Genomic DNA, 18921 nt, shown 5'->3' with positions numbered 1-18921 from the left:
GTGTAACATTAATATGCAGAACAACCTCCCACATCAGAGCGCTGTCCTGTGTAGTGTAACATTAATATGTAGAACAACCTCCCACATCAGAGGGCTGTCCTGTATAGTGTAACATTAATATGCAGAACAACCTCCCACATCATAGCTCTGTCCTGTGTAGTGTAACATTAATATGCAGAACAACCTCCCACATCAGAGCTCTGTCCTGTGTAGTGTAACATTAATATGTAGAACAACCTCCCACATCAGAGCGCTGTCCTGTATAGTGTAACATTAATATGCAGAACAACCTCCCACATCAGAGCTCTGTCCTGTATAGTGTAACATTAATATGCAGATCAACCTCCCACATCAGAGCGCTGTCCTGTATAGTGTAACATTAATATGCTGAACAACCTCTCACATCAGAGCTCTGTCCTGTATAGTGTAACATTAATATGCAGAACAACCTCCCACATCAGAGGGCTGTCCTGTATAGTGTAACATTAATATGCTGAACAACCTCCGACATCATAGCTCTGTCCTGTATAGTGTAACATTAATATGAAGTATAGTCTCTGACATCGGCATGCTGTCCTATATTGTGTAACATTAATATGCAGTACAGTCTCTGACATCGGCAAGCTGTCCTGTATAGTGTAACATTAATTATGCAGAACAACCTCCAACATTGGAGCTCTGACCTGTATAGTGTAACATTAATATACAGAACAACCTCCAACATCGGAGCGCTGCCCTGTATAGTGTAACATTAATATGCAGAACAACCTCCCACATCAGAGGGCTGTCCTGTATAGTGTAACATTAATATGCAGAACAACCTCTGACATCAGAGCGCTGTCCTGTATAGTGTAACATTAATATGCAGATCAACCTCCAACATTGGAGCGCTGTCCTGTATAGTGTGACATTAATATGCAGAACAACCTCCCACATCAGAGCTCTGTCCTGTATAGTGTAACATTAATATGCAGAACAACCTCTCACATCAGAGCGCTGTCCTGTATAGTGTAACATTAATATGCAGAACAACCTCCCACATCAGAGCGCTGTCCTGTATAGTGTAACATTAATATGCAGAACAACCTCCCACATCAGAGCTCTGTCCTGTATAGTGTAACATTGATATGCAGAACAACCTCTGACATCAGAGCGCTGCCCTGTATAGTGTAACATTAATATGCAGAACAACCTCCCACATCAGAGCTCTGTCCTGTATAGTGTAACATTGATATGCAGAACAACCTCTCACATCAGAGCGCTGTCCTGTATAGTGTAACATTAATATGCAGAACAACCTCCAACATTGGAGCGCTGTCCTGTATAGTGTGACATTAATATGCAGAACAACCTCCCACATCAGAGCTCTGTCCTGTATAGTGTAACATTAATATGCAGAACACCCTCCCACATCAGAGCGCTGTCCTGTATAGTGTAACATTAATATGCAGAACAACCTCCCACATCAGAGCTCTGTCCTGTGTAGTGTAACATTAATATGTAGAACAACCTCCCACATCAGAGCGCTGTCCTGTATAGTGTAACATTAATATGCAGAACAACCTCCCACATCAGAGCTCTGTCCTGTATAGTGTAACATTAATATGCAGATCAACCTCCCACATCAGAGCGCTGTCCTGTATAGTGTAACATTAATATGCTGAACAACCTCTCACATCAGAGCTCTGTCCTGTATAGTGTAACATTAATATGCAGAACAACCTCCCACATCAGAGGGCTGTCCTGTATAGTGTAACATTAATATGCTGAACAACCTCCGACATCATAGCTCTGTCCTGTATAGTGTAACATTAATATGAAGTATAGTCTCTGACATCGGCATGCTGTCCTATATTGTGTAACATTAATATGCAGTACAGTCTCTGACATCGGCAAGCTGTCCTGTATAGTGTAACATTAATTATGCAGAACAACCTCCAACATTGGAGCTCTGACCTGTATAGTGTAACATTAATATACAGAACAACCTCCAACATCGGAGCGCTGCCCTGTATAGTGTAACATTAATATGCAGAACAACCTCCCACATCAGAGGGCTGTCCTGTATAGTGTAACATTAATATGCAGAACAACCTCTGACATCAGAGCGCTGTCCTGTATAGTGTAACATTAATATGCAGATCAACCTCCAACATTGGAGCGCTGTCCTGTATAGTGTGACATTAATATGCAGAACAACCTCCCACATCAGAGCTCTGTCCTGTATAGTGTAACATTAATATGCAGAACAACCTCTCACATCAGAGCGCTGTCCTGTATAGTGTAACATTAATATGCAGAACAACCTCCCACATCAGAGCGCTGTCCTGTATAGTGTAACATTAATATGCAGAACAACCTCCCACATCAGAGCTCTGTCCTGTATAGTGTAACATTGATATGCAGAACAACCTCTGACATCAGAGCGCTGCCCTGTATAGTGTAACATTAATATGCAGAACAACCTCCCACATCAGAGCTCTGTCCTGTATAGTGTAACATTGATATGCAGAACAACCTCTCACATCAGAGCGCTGTCCTGTATAGTGTAACATTAATATGCAGAACAACCTCCAACATTGGAGCGCTGTCCTGTATAGTGTGACATTAATATGCAGAACAACCTCCCACATCAGAGCTCTGTCCTGTATAGTGTAACATTAATATGCAGAACACCCTCCCACATCAGAGCGCTGTCCTGTATAGTGTAACATTAATATGCAGAACAACCTCCCACATCGGAGCGCTGCCCTGTATAGTGTAACATTAATATGCAGAACAACCTCCAACATCGGAGCGCTGCCCTGTATAGTGTAACATTAATATGCAGAACAACCTCCCACATCAGAGGGCTGTCCTGTATAGTGTAACATTAATATGCAGAACAACCTCCAACATCGGAGCGCTGCCCTGTATAGTGTAACATTAATATGCAGAACAACCTCCCACATCAGAGGGCTGTCCTGTATAGTGTAACATTAATATGCAAAACAACCTCTGACATCAGAGCGCTGTCCTGTATAGTGTAACATTAATATGCAGATCAACCTCCAACATTGGAGCGCTGTCCTGTATAGTGTGACATTAATATGCAGAACAACCTCCCACATCAGAGCTCTGTCCTGTATAGTGTAACATTAATATGCAGAACAACCTCTCACATCAGAGCGCTGTTCTGTATAGTGTAACATTAATATGCAGAACAACCTCCCACATCAGAGCGCTGTCCTGTATAGTGTAACATTAATATGCAGAACAACCTCCCACATCGGAGCGCTGCCCTGTATAGTGTAACATTAATATGCAGAACAACCTCCAACATCGGAGCGCTGCCCTGTATAGTGTAACATTAATATGCAGAACAACCTCCCACATCGGAGCGCTGCCCTGTATAGTGTAACATTAATATGCAGAACAACCTCCCACATCGGAGCGCTGCCCTGTATAGTGTAACATTAATATGCAGAACAACCTCCCACATCAAAGGGCTGTCCTGTATAGTGTAACATTAATATGCAGAACAACCTCCCACATCAGAGCTCTGTCCTGTATAGTGTAACATTAATATGCAGAACAACCTCCCACATCAGAGGGCTGTCCTGTATAGTGTAACATTAATATGCAGAACAACCTCCCACATCAGAGCTCTGTCCTGTATAGTGTAACATTAATATGCAGAACAACCTCCCACATCAGAGGGCTGTCCTGTATACTGTAACATTAATATGCAGAACAACCTCCGACATCATACCTCTGTCCTGTATAGTGTAACATTAATATGAAGTATAGTCTCTGACATCGGCACGCTGTCCTATATTGTGTAACATTAATATGCAGTACAGTCTCTGACAGCGGCACGCTGTCCTGTATAGTGTAACATTAATATGCAGTACAGTCTCTGACAGTGGCACGCTGTCCTGTATAGTGTAACATTATTACGCAGAACAACCTCCAACATTGGAGCTCTGACCTGTATAGTGCAACATTAGGTAGAGCAGACTCCAACATCAGAGCGCTACCATGTATAGAAATATACTGTAATATATTAGTAATATAGTGTAACATTAATATGCAGAATAACCTCCCACATCAGAGCGCTGTCCTGTGTAGTGTAACATTAATATGTAGAACAACCTCCCACATCAGAGCTCTGTCCTGTATAGTGTAACATTAATATGCAGAACAACCTCTGACATCACAGCTCTGTCCTGTATAGTGTAACATTAATATGCAGAACAACCTCCCACATCAGAGCGCTGTCCTGTATAGTGTAACATTAATATGCAGAACAACCTCTCACATCAGAGTGCTGTCCTGTATAGTGTAACATTAATATGCAGAACAACCTCCCACATCAGAGGGCTGTCCTGTATAGTGTAACATTGATATGCAGAACAACCTCTGACATCAGAGCGCTGTCCTGTATAGTGTAACATTGATATGCAGAACAACCTCTGACATCAGAGCGCTGTCCTGTATAGTGTAACATTAATATGCAGAACAACCTCTCACATCAGAGCGCTGTCCTGTATAGTGTAACATTAATATGCAGAACAACCTCCCACATCAGAGCGCTGTCCTGTATAGTGTAACATTAATATGCAGAACAACCTCCCACATCAGAGCGCTGTCCTGTATAGTGTAACATTAATATGCAGAACAACCTGTCACATCAGAGCGCTGTCCTGTATAGTGTAACATTAATATGCAGAACAACCTCCCACATCAGAGGGCTGTCCTGTATAGTGTAACATTAATATTCAGAACAACCTCCCACATCAGAGGGCTGTCCTGTATAGTGTAACATTAATATGTAGAACAACCTCCCACATCAGAGCGCTGTCCTGTATAGTGTAACATTGATATGCAGAACAACCTCTGACATCAGAGTGCTGTCCTGTATAGCGTAACATTAATATGCAGAACAACCTCCCACATCAGAGCTCTGTCCTGTATAGTGTAACATTAATATGCAGAACAACCTCCCACATCAGAGCTCTGTCCTGTATAGTGTAACATTAATATGCAGAACAACCTCCGACATCATACCTCTGTCCTGTATAGTGTAACATTAATATGAAGTATAGTCTCTGACATCGGCACGTTGTCCTATATTGTGTAACATTAATATGCAGTACAGTCTCTGACATCGGCACGCTGTCCTGTATAGTGTAACATTAATATGCAGTACAGTCTCTGACAGCGGCACGCTGTCCTGTATAGTGTAACATTATTACGCAGAACAACCTCCAACATTGGAGCTCTGACCTGTATAGTGCAACATTAGGTAGAGCAGACTCCAACATCAGAGCGCTGCCATGTATAGTAATATACTGTAATATATTAGTAATATAGTGTAACATTAATATGCAGAATAACCTCCCACATCAGAGCGCTGTCCTGTGTAGTGTAACATTAATATGCAGAACAACCTCCCACATCAGAGCGCTGTCCTGTATAGTGTAACATTAATATGCAGAACAACCTCTCACATCAGAGGGCTGTCCTGTATAGTGTAACATTAATATGCAGAACAACCTCTCACATCAGAGCGCTGTCCTGTATAGTGTAACATAAATATGCAGAACAACCTCCCACATCAGAGCGCTGTCCTGTATAGTGTAACATTAATATGCAGAACAACCTCCCACATCAGAGGGCTGTCCTGTATAGTGTAACATTGATATGCAGAACAACCTCTGACATCAGAGCGCTGTCCTGTATAGTGTAACATAAATATGCAGAACAACCTCCCACATCGGAGCGCTGTCCTGTATAGTGTAACATTATTACGCAGTACAGTCTCTGACAGCGGCACGCTATCCTGTATAGTGTAACATTATTACGCAGAACAACCTCCAACATTGGAGCTCTGACCTGTATAGTGCAACATTAGGTAGAGCAGACTCCAACATCAGAGCGCTGCCATGTATAGTAATATACTGTAATATATTAGTAATATAGTGTAACATTAATATGCAGAATAACCTCCCACATCAGAGCGCTGTCCTGTGTAGTGTAACATTAATATGCAGAACAACCTCCCACATCAGAGCGCTGTCCTGTATAGTGTAACATTAATATGCAGAACAACCTCTCACATCAGAGGGCTGTCCTGTATAGTGTAACATTAATATGCAGAACAACCTCTCACATCAGAGCGCTGTCCTGTATAGTGTAACATAAATATGCAGAACAACCTCCCACATCAGAGCGCTGTCCTGTATAGTGTAACATTAATATGCAGAACAACCTCCCACATCAGAGGGCTGTCCTGTATAGTGTAACATTGATATGCAGAACAACCTCTGACATCAGAGCGCTGTCCTGTATAGTGTAACATAAATATGCAGAACAACCTCCCACATCGGAGCGCTGTCCTGTATAGTGTAACATTAATATGCAGAACAACCTCCCACATCAGAGGGCTGTCCTGTATAGTGTAACATTAATATGCAGAACAACCTCCCACATCAGAGGGCTGTCCTGTATAGTGTAACATTAATATGCAGAACAACCTCCCACATCAGAGGGCTGTCCTGTATAGTGTAACATTAATATGCAGAACAACCTCTCACTTCAGAGCTCTGTCCTGTATAGTGTAACATTGATATGCAGAACAACCTCTGACATCAGAGCGCTGTCCTGTATAGTGTAACATTAATATGCAGAACAACCTCCCACATCAGAGCTCTGTCCTGTATAGTGTAACATTAATATGCAGAACAACCTCTGACATCAGAGCTCTGTCCTGTATAGTGTAACATTAATATGCAGAACAACCTCCCACATCAGAGCTCTGTCCTGTATAGTGTAACATTAATATGCATAACAACCTCCCACATCAGAGCGCTGTCCTGTATAGTGTAACATTAATATGCAGAACAACCTCTCACATCAGAGCGCTGTCCTGTATAGTGTAACATTAATATGCAGAACAACCTCCCACATCAGAGCTCTGTCCTGTATAGTGTAACATTAATATGCAGAACAACCTCCCACATCAGAGCTCTGTCCTGTATAGTGTAACATTAATATGCAGAACAACCTCCCACATCAGAGCTCTGTCCTGTATAGTGTAACATTAATATGCAGAACAACCTCTCACATCAGAGCCCTGTCCTGTATAGTGTAACATTAATATGCAGAACAACCTCCCACATCAGAGCTCTGTCCTGTATAGTGTAACATTAATATGCAGAACAACCTCTCACATCAGAGCTCTGTCCTGTATAGTGTAACATTGATATGCAGAACAACCTCTGACATCAGAGCGCTGTCCTGTATAGTGTAACATAAATATGCAGAACAACCTCCCACATCGGAGCGCTGTCCTGTATAGTGTAACATTAATATGCAGAACAACCTCCCACATCAGAGCGCTGTCCTGTATAGTGTAACATTAATATGCAGAACAACCTCCCACATCAGAGGGCTGTCCTGTATAGTGTAACATTAATATGCAGAACAACCTCTGACATCAGAGCTCTGTCCTGTATAGTGTAACATTAATATGCAGAACAACCTCCCACATCAGAGCTCTGTCCTGTATAGTGTAACATTAATATGCATAACAACCTCTCACATCAGAGCGCTGTCCTGTATAGTGTAACATTAATATGCAGAACAACCTCTCACATCAGAGCGCTGTCCTGTATAGTGTAACATTAATATGCAGAACAACCTCCCACATCAGAGGGCTGTCCTGTATAGTGTAACATTAATATGCAGAACAACCTCCCACATCAGAGCGCTGTCCTGTATAGTGTAACATTAATATGCAGAACAACCTCTCACATCAGAGCGCTGTCCTGTATAGTGTAACATTAATATGCAGAACAACCTCCCACATCAGAGGACTGTCCTGTATAGTGTAACATTAATATTCAGAACAACCTCCCACATCAGAGGGCTGTCCTGTATAGTGTAACATTAATATGTAGAACAACCTCCCACATCAGAGCGCTGTCCTGTATAGTGTAACATTAATATGCAGAACAACCTCTCACATCAGAGCGCTGTCCTGTATAGTGTAACATTAATATGCAGAACAACCTCCCACATCAGAGCTCTGTCCTGTATAGTGTAACATTAATATGCAGAACAACCTCCCACATCAGAGCTCTGTCCTGTATAGTGTAACATTAATATGCAGAACAACCTCTCACATCAGAGCGCTGTCCTGTATAGTGTAACATTAATATGCAGAACAACCTCCCACATCGGAGCTCTGTCCTGTATAGTGTAACATAAATATGCAGATCAACCTCCAACATTGGAGCGCTGTCCTGTATAGTGTGACATTAATATGCAGAACAACCTCCCACATCAGAGCTCTGTCCTGTATAGTGTAACATTAATATGCAGAACACCCTCCCACATCAGAGCGCTGTCCTGTATAGTGTAACACGGATATGCAGAACAACCTCTGACATCAGAGCTCTGTCCTGTATAGTGTAACATTATGTAAAGCAGCCTCCAACATTTGAGTGCTGTCCTGTATAGTGTAACATTGATATGCAGAACAACCTCTGACATCAGAGCGCTGTCCTGTATAGTGTAACATTAATATGCAGAACAACCTCCCACATTAGAGCGCTGTCCTGTATAGTGTAACATTAATATGCAGAACAACCTCCCACATCAGAGCTCTGCCCTGTATAGTGTAACACTGATATGCAGAACAACCTGACATCAGAGCTCTGTCCTGTATAGTGTAACATTATGTAAAGCAACCTCCAACATTTGAGTGCTGTCCTGTATAGTGTAACATTGATATGCAGAACAACCTCTGACATCAGAGCGCTGTCCTGTATAGTGTAACATTAATATGCAGAACACCCTCCCACATCAGAGCGCTGTCCTGTATAGTGTAACATTAATATGCAGAACAACCTCCCACATCAGAGCGCTGCCCTGTATAGTGTAACATTAATATGCAGAACAACCTGACATCAGAGCTCTGTCCTGTATAGTGTAACATTATGTAAAGCAACCTCCAACATTTGAGTGCTGTCCTGTATAGTGTAACATTGATATGCAGAACAACCTCTGACATCAGAGCTCTGTCCTGTATAGTGTAACAGTAATATGCAGAACAACCTCCCACATCAGAGCGCTGTCCTGTATAGTGTAACACTGATATGCAGAACAACCTCTGACATCAGAGCGCTGTCCTGTATAGTGTAACATTATGTAAAGCAGCCTCCAACATTAGAGCGCTGCCCTGTATAGCGTAACATTGATATGCTGAACAACCTCTGACATCAGAGCTCTGTCCTGTATAGTGTAACATTATGTAGAACAGCCTACAACATCGGAGCTCTGACCTGTATAGTGTAACATTATGCAGAACAACCTCCAACATAAGAGCGCTGTTCTGTGTAGTGTAACATTAATATGCAGAACAGCCTTCAACATCAGAGCGCTGTCCTGTATAGAGAGACATTAATATGTAGAGCAGCCTCCAACATTGGTCCACTGTCCTGCATACTGTTAGAAACACGTGTCGCCCCTCATCTGACATCGGAGCTATGCAGGGAGATCTTAATGTCAGACGAGGACAGACACTGGATTGGAAAGTGTTCAGGGGGTTTTCTGAGATTTTGAAAGAACAGGCATGAGCGGATAAAGGTGGAAAATGCTGAAATCCACTTTCCAAGAGCCTCCCTTCCTCAGCGCCACTGGAACTGACTGCGGCAGTCACATGACATGCCGTACATCGCTCACATGACTACTCACCAATTAAGTGCATCCAGCATAGAGATCACGTTATAAGACTTTATTGCATAGTATTAAAATCCATATAACAATCCTGTGAAATGACGCGGCTTGTGCTTTTCAAATGGAAGAACTCATTCTGCGCTACTTTTTCTGATGAAAAGCCAAACATTACAACGGAATCCAATGGATCCATCCCCGCTATGGTGAAGCCGACCAACAGGGAGGTGGTGGGGATACACGCTGATGTCAACATGGCCTTGATACTGAAATCCAAACTCAGGGGTGTCCCGAGGTTTTATGCTAACTGTGGCAAAATATGAATTGTCCCCTCCTCCGCCCCCTGCTTTGCCACAAAAAAACCCAAATGCATTGAAAGTAGCAATATACAAAATACCCACTACATATTTGAGCTATTGAAACTTCTCTGAAGTGACAGAGTAATCGTACCTCTAGTAGTGGAAATAGTGACCTCCTTGATGGCCCCAGTAATAATAGTGATCCCATTAGAGGCCCCACTTTTAAGAGTGTCCCATAGAGGCCCCAGTAGTGAGTGTCCCTCAGAGTGACCCCGGTATTTATAGTGTCCCCCATAATGGACCTCCAGCTGGACAGTAACCCCACAATCTCTGTCCACAGCTCCCATTTGCTGTAAACAATCTATGACCCCTGATTGCTTTCCCCGGGAACACAGACACTGGGGAAGGGGTCACAGACCGATTACAACAGAGGTGGCTGACAGATGGGAGCTGCGGAAGGAGTAAAGTGCTTGGCAGGTTGCAGCCTGTCAGGCATAGAGCTAGCAACTATTTTTTTTACCTACCATTAAAAAATAAAAATATTCTGGGCCAGTCACATATCAGCCGGATGGCAACCCTAGCATTGCCCCTCTGAGGTCCTGCAGACTGCTGCTTGAGGCGGCAGTCTCAGGGCATCTCATGGTAAGGGCACTCCTGGCAGTCTCACCGCCTCACCACTGTACGCCTTGCCTCCACTTCACCACCTTATCTTGGCACCGGGCACATAATTCTTGCTCCTGGTTTTCCCTCTTGGTAGGCATGACTAAGCATCCCCGTCCGGCCACCTGTATGTAAAGGTTATAGGTGATAACGTTTTGGAACTTACTTTGTGACAAGCTGTAAGGATCATGGACATCTTTGGATTCATCTTCGTTCTCCACATTCAGAAGGAAAGACGGTGGGGCCTTTCTCCACTCAGGTTTGGAGCTAACCTAAAAAATATATTACTTTTAACCTGCGTGTCCTGCTGTTTCGAAGTCCATCGGTGCTGCTGCAAGGTATGTGCTGTCTTACGTATGCAGAGACCTCAGTACCGGGTATGTGGGAGCAGTTTAATTGGATACATTACAATTATATACACAGGTGGAGAAGCAGTTCGAAGACAAACCCTGAGCGCTGGGCTCCCCATATTACATAAACTAAGTGCTGTATAGACCCTCTAGATCGGGATCTCTCCAACTCCAGTCCTCATGACCCCCTACATGCCAGGATTTAGTAAGAACACCAGTGGCAACACCTCATGCACTGCCAACAAGGGCATCACCTGTGCGATACTGAGGAACTCCCCAAAACATGGCCTGTTGGGGAATCCTGAGGACTGGAGATAGGAAACACTGAACTAGATCCAAGGTGCTCAAGCTTTACTGTCCTAAGTGGCCATAAAACCTAATGCCTTCAATGACGCAGACTGTTTTTTTTTTTCGTTAATGTTTTTTGCTTTTCCCCATTTTTAAAAAATCGTAACTCTTTAATTTTTCCATCGACGTCGCTGTCAGAGGGCTTGGTTTTTGTGGGCCGAGCTGTATTTTTCAATGATACCATTTATATGTGAGCCCAGACCCGGGGGTTTGGCTAGCAGGAAGAACCGCACCCAGCCAGCTCAATCATTAACCCTGAAAGTGCTGTGCTGCTGGAAGCACAGTAGTACAACATGTCTCAGCAGCACACGTAACAGTTATTCTCCAGGAAAGTATGAATGTAGTTTATGTTTTGCTATACTGCTTCTAAAAAATAAATTCTTACATTTTTCTCTGAGACAGGGCGACCAAAAAGCGTAATTCTGGCGTTGCATATTGTTCTCCTTACGACGTTCAGGGCTATTTCAGACGACCGTATATCGGCTCGGTTTTCACGCCGAGCCGATACACGGTGTTCTTGTCTGCAGGGGGGAGGAGGATGGAGGAGCCAGGAGCAGGAACTGAGCTCCAGCCCCTTCCCCTTTCCGCCCCTCGCCACTATTTGCAATAGGAGGGGGCTAGACGAGGTGGGGCTAAGTACTGGCGTTTAGCCCCGCCCCTCATATTCAGTTCCTGCTCCTGGCTCTTCCATCCCCCCCCCCCCCCCCTGCAGACAAGGACACCGTATATCGACTCGGCGTGAAAACCGAGCCGATATACGGTCGTCTAAATAAGCCCTCACAGTGTGGAATAAATATTGTGTTACTTTCATGGATTCGACTTCTACAGATGCAGCGACACCAAATATGTTCCTTCTTTTTTTGTTTTGATTTATTTTTGATTATGAATATGGGAGAAGTTTTTTTTTGTTTTTTTTTACTTTTTTTCCAATAATTAATAAAACTCTTTTCTTACTAATTTCTGCAGCCCTTTTTACTCCCCATAGGGGGCTTGAACTTTCAATCATTTGATCGCTCATACAGCATAATACAATACCATAGTATTGCATCCTACTGCAATCTGACAGGCAGACTATCAAGACAAGCCACGGGCAATGAGTCATGGCAGCTCTGGGATCCTTCAGAAGGCCCGAGACTATCATGGCAACCAAACTGCACCTCACAATCTCATGATGGGGAAGCAGAGGGCATTTGGACTCCTGAACACTGATCGAGGCATTTAAATGGTTAATGGCCATGCTGACTGTCATAGGTGGTCTGACCCCGCTGCTCCCAGGACACAACTGTACATCCTGAGGTTGTATTTCCCGCCATGCCGCTTAGAGAAGTTACAGGTGGCTGTAGTCTATACACAATGGTAATTGTGTATGGGCTGCGGGTTGGACGGCTTCCATTGACAACAATGGAGTCCATCCACCCGGATTACGTGGCAAATAGAGCATGCTGTGATCTTTCTTCCACTGGCGAAATACGCAATTCCTATCTGCGAGTGTGAAGGAACAATTGAAAGTTCATGCCTTTCAATGCCTGCGTTTTCTGCGGATCATCTGTGCGCATGGCGATCACGGAATCTGCAATACAAATCCGGTCGCGCGAGACCCGCCTAAAAGAAGTCAAGCAAAAATAACACTAAAACATACAATAATGGTGAAATGCCAGTATTACCTGAGGCAGCTGGGGCAAGAATCTCACGGGAGTCTTTGGGAACCTTCCGGCCTTGTGGGTGGCCGACTGCAGAAATAATAGGATTGTTATAGTCATTCAGTGTTTGCATAAAGCCAAAACATTCCCACAATGAGCTGCCAACGTGTACGAGGAGGGCCGTGATGGGAAGACTGCCCCCCTCAGACATAGGCGGGCTTCTACACACACATGATATTCTCGGCGGCACACATCCCATCCATGGGGCACATGTAGTCCTCACATGGACTGTGTTCATCCCAGATCGGACAAAAATAGGACATGCTGGAACGTTTATTACTCGGACTGTTCATCCTGGTACAAGGGAGCCCGCGCGGCCCCGCCTGTCCCAACGGAGGGAGCCCGCGCGGCCCCGCCCGTCCCAACGGAGGGAGCCCGCGCGACCCCGCCCGTCCCAACGGAGGGAGCCCGCGCGACCCCGCCCGTCCCAACGGAGGGAGCCCGCGCGACCCCGCCCGTCCCAATGGAGGGAGCCCCTACTGTCGTGGATTTACTTTGTGTCCAACAACTTATTCAATTAGGAATGTTTACACCCTTCCATATTAATTCTGAATTGATAATGCGCATAAGAAGTTTTCACACTGACACAGGTTCAGCATGTATAAGCTTCCTCAATTCAGAATTAATATGGAAGGGTGTAAACATTCCTAATTGAATAAGTTGTTGGACACAAAGTAAATCCACGACACTGCGACCACACCCGTCCCAATAGAGAGAGCCCGTGCGACCACACCCGTCCCGATGGAGGGAGCCCGTGCGACCACACCCGTCCCGATGGAGGAAGCCCGTGCGACCACACCCGTCCCGATGGAGGGAGCCCGTGCGTCCACACCCGTCCCGATGGAGGGAGCCCAGGCGTCCACACCCGTCCCGATGGAGGGAGCCCAGGCGTCCACACCCGTCCCGATGGAGGGAGCCCGTGCGACCACACCCGTCCCGATGGAGGGAGCCCGTGCGACCACACCCGTCCCGATGGAGGGAGCCCGTGCGACCACACCCGTCCCGATGGAGGGAGCCCGTGCGACCACACCCGTCCCGATGGAGGGAGCCCGTGCGACCACACCCGTCCCGATGGAGGGAGCCCGTGCGACCACACCCGTGCCGATGGAGGGAGCCCGTGCGACCACACCCGTGCCGATGGAGGGAGCCCGTGCGACCACACCCGTGCCGATGGAGGGAGCCCGTGCGACCACACCGGTCCCGATGGAGGGAGCCCGTGCGACCACACCCGTCCCGATGGAGGGAGCCCGTGCGACCACACCCGTCCCGATGGAGGGAGCCCGTGCGACCACACCCGTCCCGATGGAGGGAGCCCGTGCGACCACACCCGTCCCGATGGAGGGAGCCCGTGCGACCACACCCGTCCCGATGGAGGGAGCCCGTGCGACCACACCCGTCCCGATGGAGGGAGCCCGTGCGACCACACCCGTCCCGATGGAGGGAGCCCGTGCGACCACACATGGAGGGAGCCCGTGCGACCACACCCGTCCCAATGGAGGGAGCCCGTGCGACCACACCCGTCCCAATGGAGGGAGCCCGTGCGACCACACCCGTCCCAATGGAGGGAGCCCGTGCGACCACACCCGTCCCAATGGAGGGAGCCCGTGCGACTACAGCCGTCCCAATGGAGGGAGCCCGTGTGAATACACCATTTAACCGAATTGAGATGCTGCGGTATAACATGAAGAGGGTTGTACATACAAGGCATCCTAGAAATATTGATGAACTCCTCGAAGTACTAGAGCCCCCTGCACCCCCCCTCCTATGTCCCTGTAAAGTATTATATACTGCACTCGTGCCCCTGGAGAGAACTATAGCCCCAACTGTACCATTGTAAAGTATTATAGCCCACCCCTGTGCCCCCGTAAAGTACTAGAGCCCCCCTGTACTCCTGTAAAGTATTAGCGCCCCCCCCCCCCCCCCCCCCCGATGCCCCTGTAAAGTATTATAGCCCACACCTGTGCCCTGTAAAGTATTAGAGGCCCTCAAATCCCTGTAAAGCACTAGAGCCCCCCCCCTGTACCCCCGTAAATTATTATAGCCCTCCTGTACTCCTGTAAAGTGTTATAGCCCACCCTTGTGCCCCTGTAAAGTATTATAGACCCCCTGTAAATTACAAGTCTTCCCTGTATCCCTGTAAAGTATCAGAGCCCCCCCCCCCATGTGCCCCAGTAAAGTATTAGAGCCCACCCTGTGCCCCTGTAAAGTAGTAGAACCCCCCCCGTAAAGTAGTAGAGCCCCCCCCCATACCCCATAAAGTATTATAGCCCACTGCGCCCCTGTAAAGTCTTAGAGCCCCATGTCCCCCTGTAAAGTAATTGAGATCCCCCCCATGTCCTCCAGTAAAGTAATAGAGACCCCTCCCCCCCCATGTACCCCTGCAAAATAATAGCGCCCACCCTTCCTAGATACACTTCCTGCTGCAGTGTCTGACCGCTTGTGTTCTTCGTAGATACACTCGCTGCCGCAGTGTCTGACCGCTTGTGTTCTTCATAGATACACCCTCTGCCGCAGTGTCTGACCGCTTGTGTTATTTGCAGATACACTCCCTGCCGCGGTGTCTGACCGCTTGTGTTATTTGCAGATACACTCCCTGCCGCAGTGTCTGACCGCTTGTGTTCTTCGTAGATACACTCCCTGCTGCGGTGTCTGACCGCTTGTGTTCTTTGCTGAAACACTCCCTTACCGTGGTGTTTCACCGCTTGTGTTCTTCACAGATGCACTCCCTGCCGTTGTGTCTGACCGCTTGTGTTCTTCATAGATGCACTCCCTGCCGCGGTTTCTGACCGCTTGTGTTCTTCATGGATGCACTCCCTGCTTTGGCGCCTGACCGATTGTGTTCTTCATAGATGCACTCCCTGCCGCGGTGTCTGACCGCTTGTGTTCTTCGTAGGTACACTCCCTGCCGCGGTGTCTGACCGCTTGTGTTCTTCGTAGGTACACTTCCTGCCGCGGTGTCTGACCGCTTGTGTTCTTCGTAGGTACACTTCCTGCCGCGGTGTCTGACCGCTTGTGTTCTTCGTAGGTACACTTCCTGCCGCAGTGTCTGACCGCTTGTGTTCTTCATAGATACACCCTCTGCCGCGGTGTCTGACCGCTTGTGTTATTTGCAGATACACTCCCTGCCGCAGTGTCTGACCGCTTGTGTTCTTCGTAGATACACTCCCTGCTGCGGTGTCTGACCGCTTGTGTTCTTTGCTGAAACACTCCCTTACCGTGGTGTTTCACCGCTTGTGTTCTTCACAGATGCACTCCCTGCCGTTGTGTCTGACCGCTTGTGTTCTTCATAGATGCACTCCCTACCGCGGTTTCTGACCGCTTGTGTTCTTCATGGATGCACTCCCTGCTTTGGCGCCTGACCGATTGTGTTCTTCATAGATGCACTCCCTGCCGCGGTGTCTGACCGCTTGTGTTCTTCGTAGGTACACTCCCTGCCGCGGTGTCTGACCGCTTGTGTTCTTCGTAGGTACACTTCCTGCCGCGGTGTCTGACCGCTTGTGTTCTTCGTAGGTACACTTCCTGCCGCGGTGTCTGACCGCTTGTGTTCTTCGTAGGTACACTTCCTGCCGCGGTGTCTGACCGCTTGTGTTCTTCGTAGGTACACTTCCTGCCGCGGTGTCTGACCGCTTGTGTTCTTCGTAGGTACACTTCCTGCCGCGGTGTCTGACCGCTTGTGTTCTTCGTAGGTACACTTCCTGCCGCGGTGTCTGACCGCTTGTGTTCTTCGTAGGTACACTTCCTGCCGCGGTGTCTGACCGCTTGTGTTCTTCGTAGGTACACTTCCTGCCGCGGTGTCTGACCGCTTGTGTACTTCGTAGGTACACTTCCTGCCGCGGTGTCTGACCGCTTGTGTTCTTCGTAGGTACACTTCCTGCCGCGGTGTCTGACCGCTTGTGTTCTTCGTAGATACACTCCCTGCCGCGGTGTCTAACCGCTTGTGTTCTTCGTAGATGCACTCCCTGCTTTGGCGTCTGACCGCTTGTGTTCTTCGTAAATGCACTTCCTGCCGCGGTGTCTGACCGCTGTGTTCTTCGTAGGTACACTTCCTGCCGCGGTGTCTGACCGCTTGTGTTCTTCGTAGATATACCCCCTGCCGCCATGTCTGACCGCTTGTGTTCTTCGTAGATACACTTCCTGCCGCGGTGTCTGACCGCTTGTGTTCTTCGTAGCTACACTTCCTGCCGCGGTGTCTGACCGCTTGTGTTCTTCGTAGGTACACTTCCTGCCGCGGTGTCTGACCGCTTGTGTTCTTCGTAGGTACACTTCCTGCCGCGGTGTCTGACCGCTTGTGTTCTTCGTAGATACACTCCCTGCCGCCATGTTTGACCACTTGTGTTCTTCATAGATGCACTCCCTGCCGCAGTGTCTGACCGCTTGTGTTCTTCGTAGGTACACTCCCTGCCGCGGTGTCTGACCGCTTGTGTTCTTCGTAGATACACTCCCTGCTGCAATGATTGTTCAGTCGAGCCAGTGACAGACCGCAGCAGTAAGCAACTCGGAGATGTAACTACACGCCCCCCCAAGGACCCTCGCGCCCCCCGACTAGTCAATGAATGACATTTCAGCCATGTAAACACTCCCAACAATTCGTTCTATGATGGCGCCCGTGAACAATTGCGCTGTGCACGAGCTTAAGAGTCACTCATTTGCTTCAGCAATGAGGCGGGGAGTACAGAGGGACATGGGGGGAGTAACTGTGACAGGGGAGCATGGGGAAGGTGGGGGGGAAGTACGTGCGGCGGGGGAGCATAGCGGAGGTTGGGGTAATGCGTGCAGCGAGGAAGCACAGGGGGACGTAGGGGGAGTTTATGCGGCGGGCGAGTACGTGCGGCGGGGAAGCATAGGAAGGTGGGGGGAAGTATGTGCAGCGGGGGAAAACAGGGGGACATAGGGGAGGTGCGTCGAGGGAGGACAGGGGGACATGGGGGGAGTGTGTGTGTGGGGGGGTGACAGGGGGACATGGGGGGGGAGTGCGTGGGGGGGTGACAGGGGGACATGGTAGGAGTGCGTGGGGGAGCACAGGGGGACATAGGAGGAGTGCGTGGGGGAGCACAGGGGGACATGAGCGACTTGTGATTGGCTCCCTGCTTCAGACTTACTTCTTTGCCGCCCGCCGTCCCGCTTCTCTCTGCTGACATGGTGATCGCACCGCTAGTGACACGGAGCCGCCGAGCCTCGTCCGCCATTACCGCTCACCTCCTGTCAGCCCCGGTGCAAGTGTTGCCGCGGGAGCCGCGTCTGCTGGTTGCTATGGCAGCACCAATCACCGCTGCGGGGAGGGCTGAGCGGCAGTTGTGGAGCGGTTGCCAGGGGGGACGGGGCGGCCGCAGCATGTTGTGTCCCGCCTGCCCCGCGCAGGAACCCTGGCATGTTGCCGCCGCTCCTTACACCGGGCCGAGGGTCCCTCCTCACACCGGGCTCAGGGTCCCGCAGCGGCGTCACCTCACACCGGGCTCAGGGTCCCGCAGCGGTCCCTCCTCACACCGGGCTCAGGGTCCCGCAGCGGCGTCACCTCACACCGGGCTCAGGGTCCCGCAGCGGTCCCTCCTCACACCGGGCCGAGGGTCCCGCAGCAGCGTCACCTCACACCGGGCTCAGGGTCCCGCAGCGGCGTCACCTCACACCGGGCTCAGGGTCCCGCAGCGGCGTCACCTCACACCGGGCTCAGGGTCCCGCAGCGGCGTCACCTCACACCGGGCTCAGGGTCTTCGCAGCGGTCCCACCTCACACCGGGCTCAGGGTCTTCGCAGCGGTCCCTCCTCACACCGGGTTGAGGGTCCCGCAGCGGCGTCACCTCACACCGGGCTCAGGGTCCCGCAGCGGTCCCTCCTCACACCGGGCTCA

General features: G+C 48.5%; 1 protein-coding gene across 1 annotated transcript in view; it reads right to left on the bottom strand.

The window, feature by feature from the left end:
* The window catches only part of DNAH7 (dynein axonemal heavy chain 7), a 499785-nt gene extending 481475 nt beyond the window's left edge, over positions 1 to 18310 (bottom strand). The window contains exons 1-3 of the mRNA XM_066577151.1: positions 18177 to 18310; positions 13042 to 13107; positions 10846 to 10951 (exon numbers count right to left, since the gene is read on the bottom strand). Of these exons, the coding sequence (XP_066433248.1) occupies positions 10846 to 10951; positions 13042 to 13107; positions 18177 to 18263 (259 nt within the window). The 5' untranslated portion in view covers positions 18264 to 18310. The remainder of the gene's footprint in view (positions 1 to 10845; positions 10952 to 13041; positions 13108 to 18176) is intronic.
* Positions 18311 to 18921: the final 611 nt, after the last annotated feature.

Source organism: Eleutherodactylus coqui, chromosome 8 (genome assembly GCF_035609145.1).
Source record: "Eleutherodactylus coqui strain aEleCoq1 chromosome 8, aEleCoq1.hap1, whole genome shotgun sequence".
Taxonomy (NCBI): Eukaryota; Metazoa; Chordata; class Amphibia; order Anura; family Eleutherodactylidae; genus Eleutherodactylus; species Eleutherodactylus coqui.
This window is presented reverse-complemented; position numbering and strand designations above follow the sequence as displayed.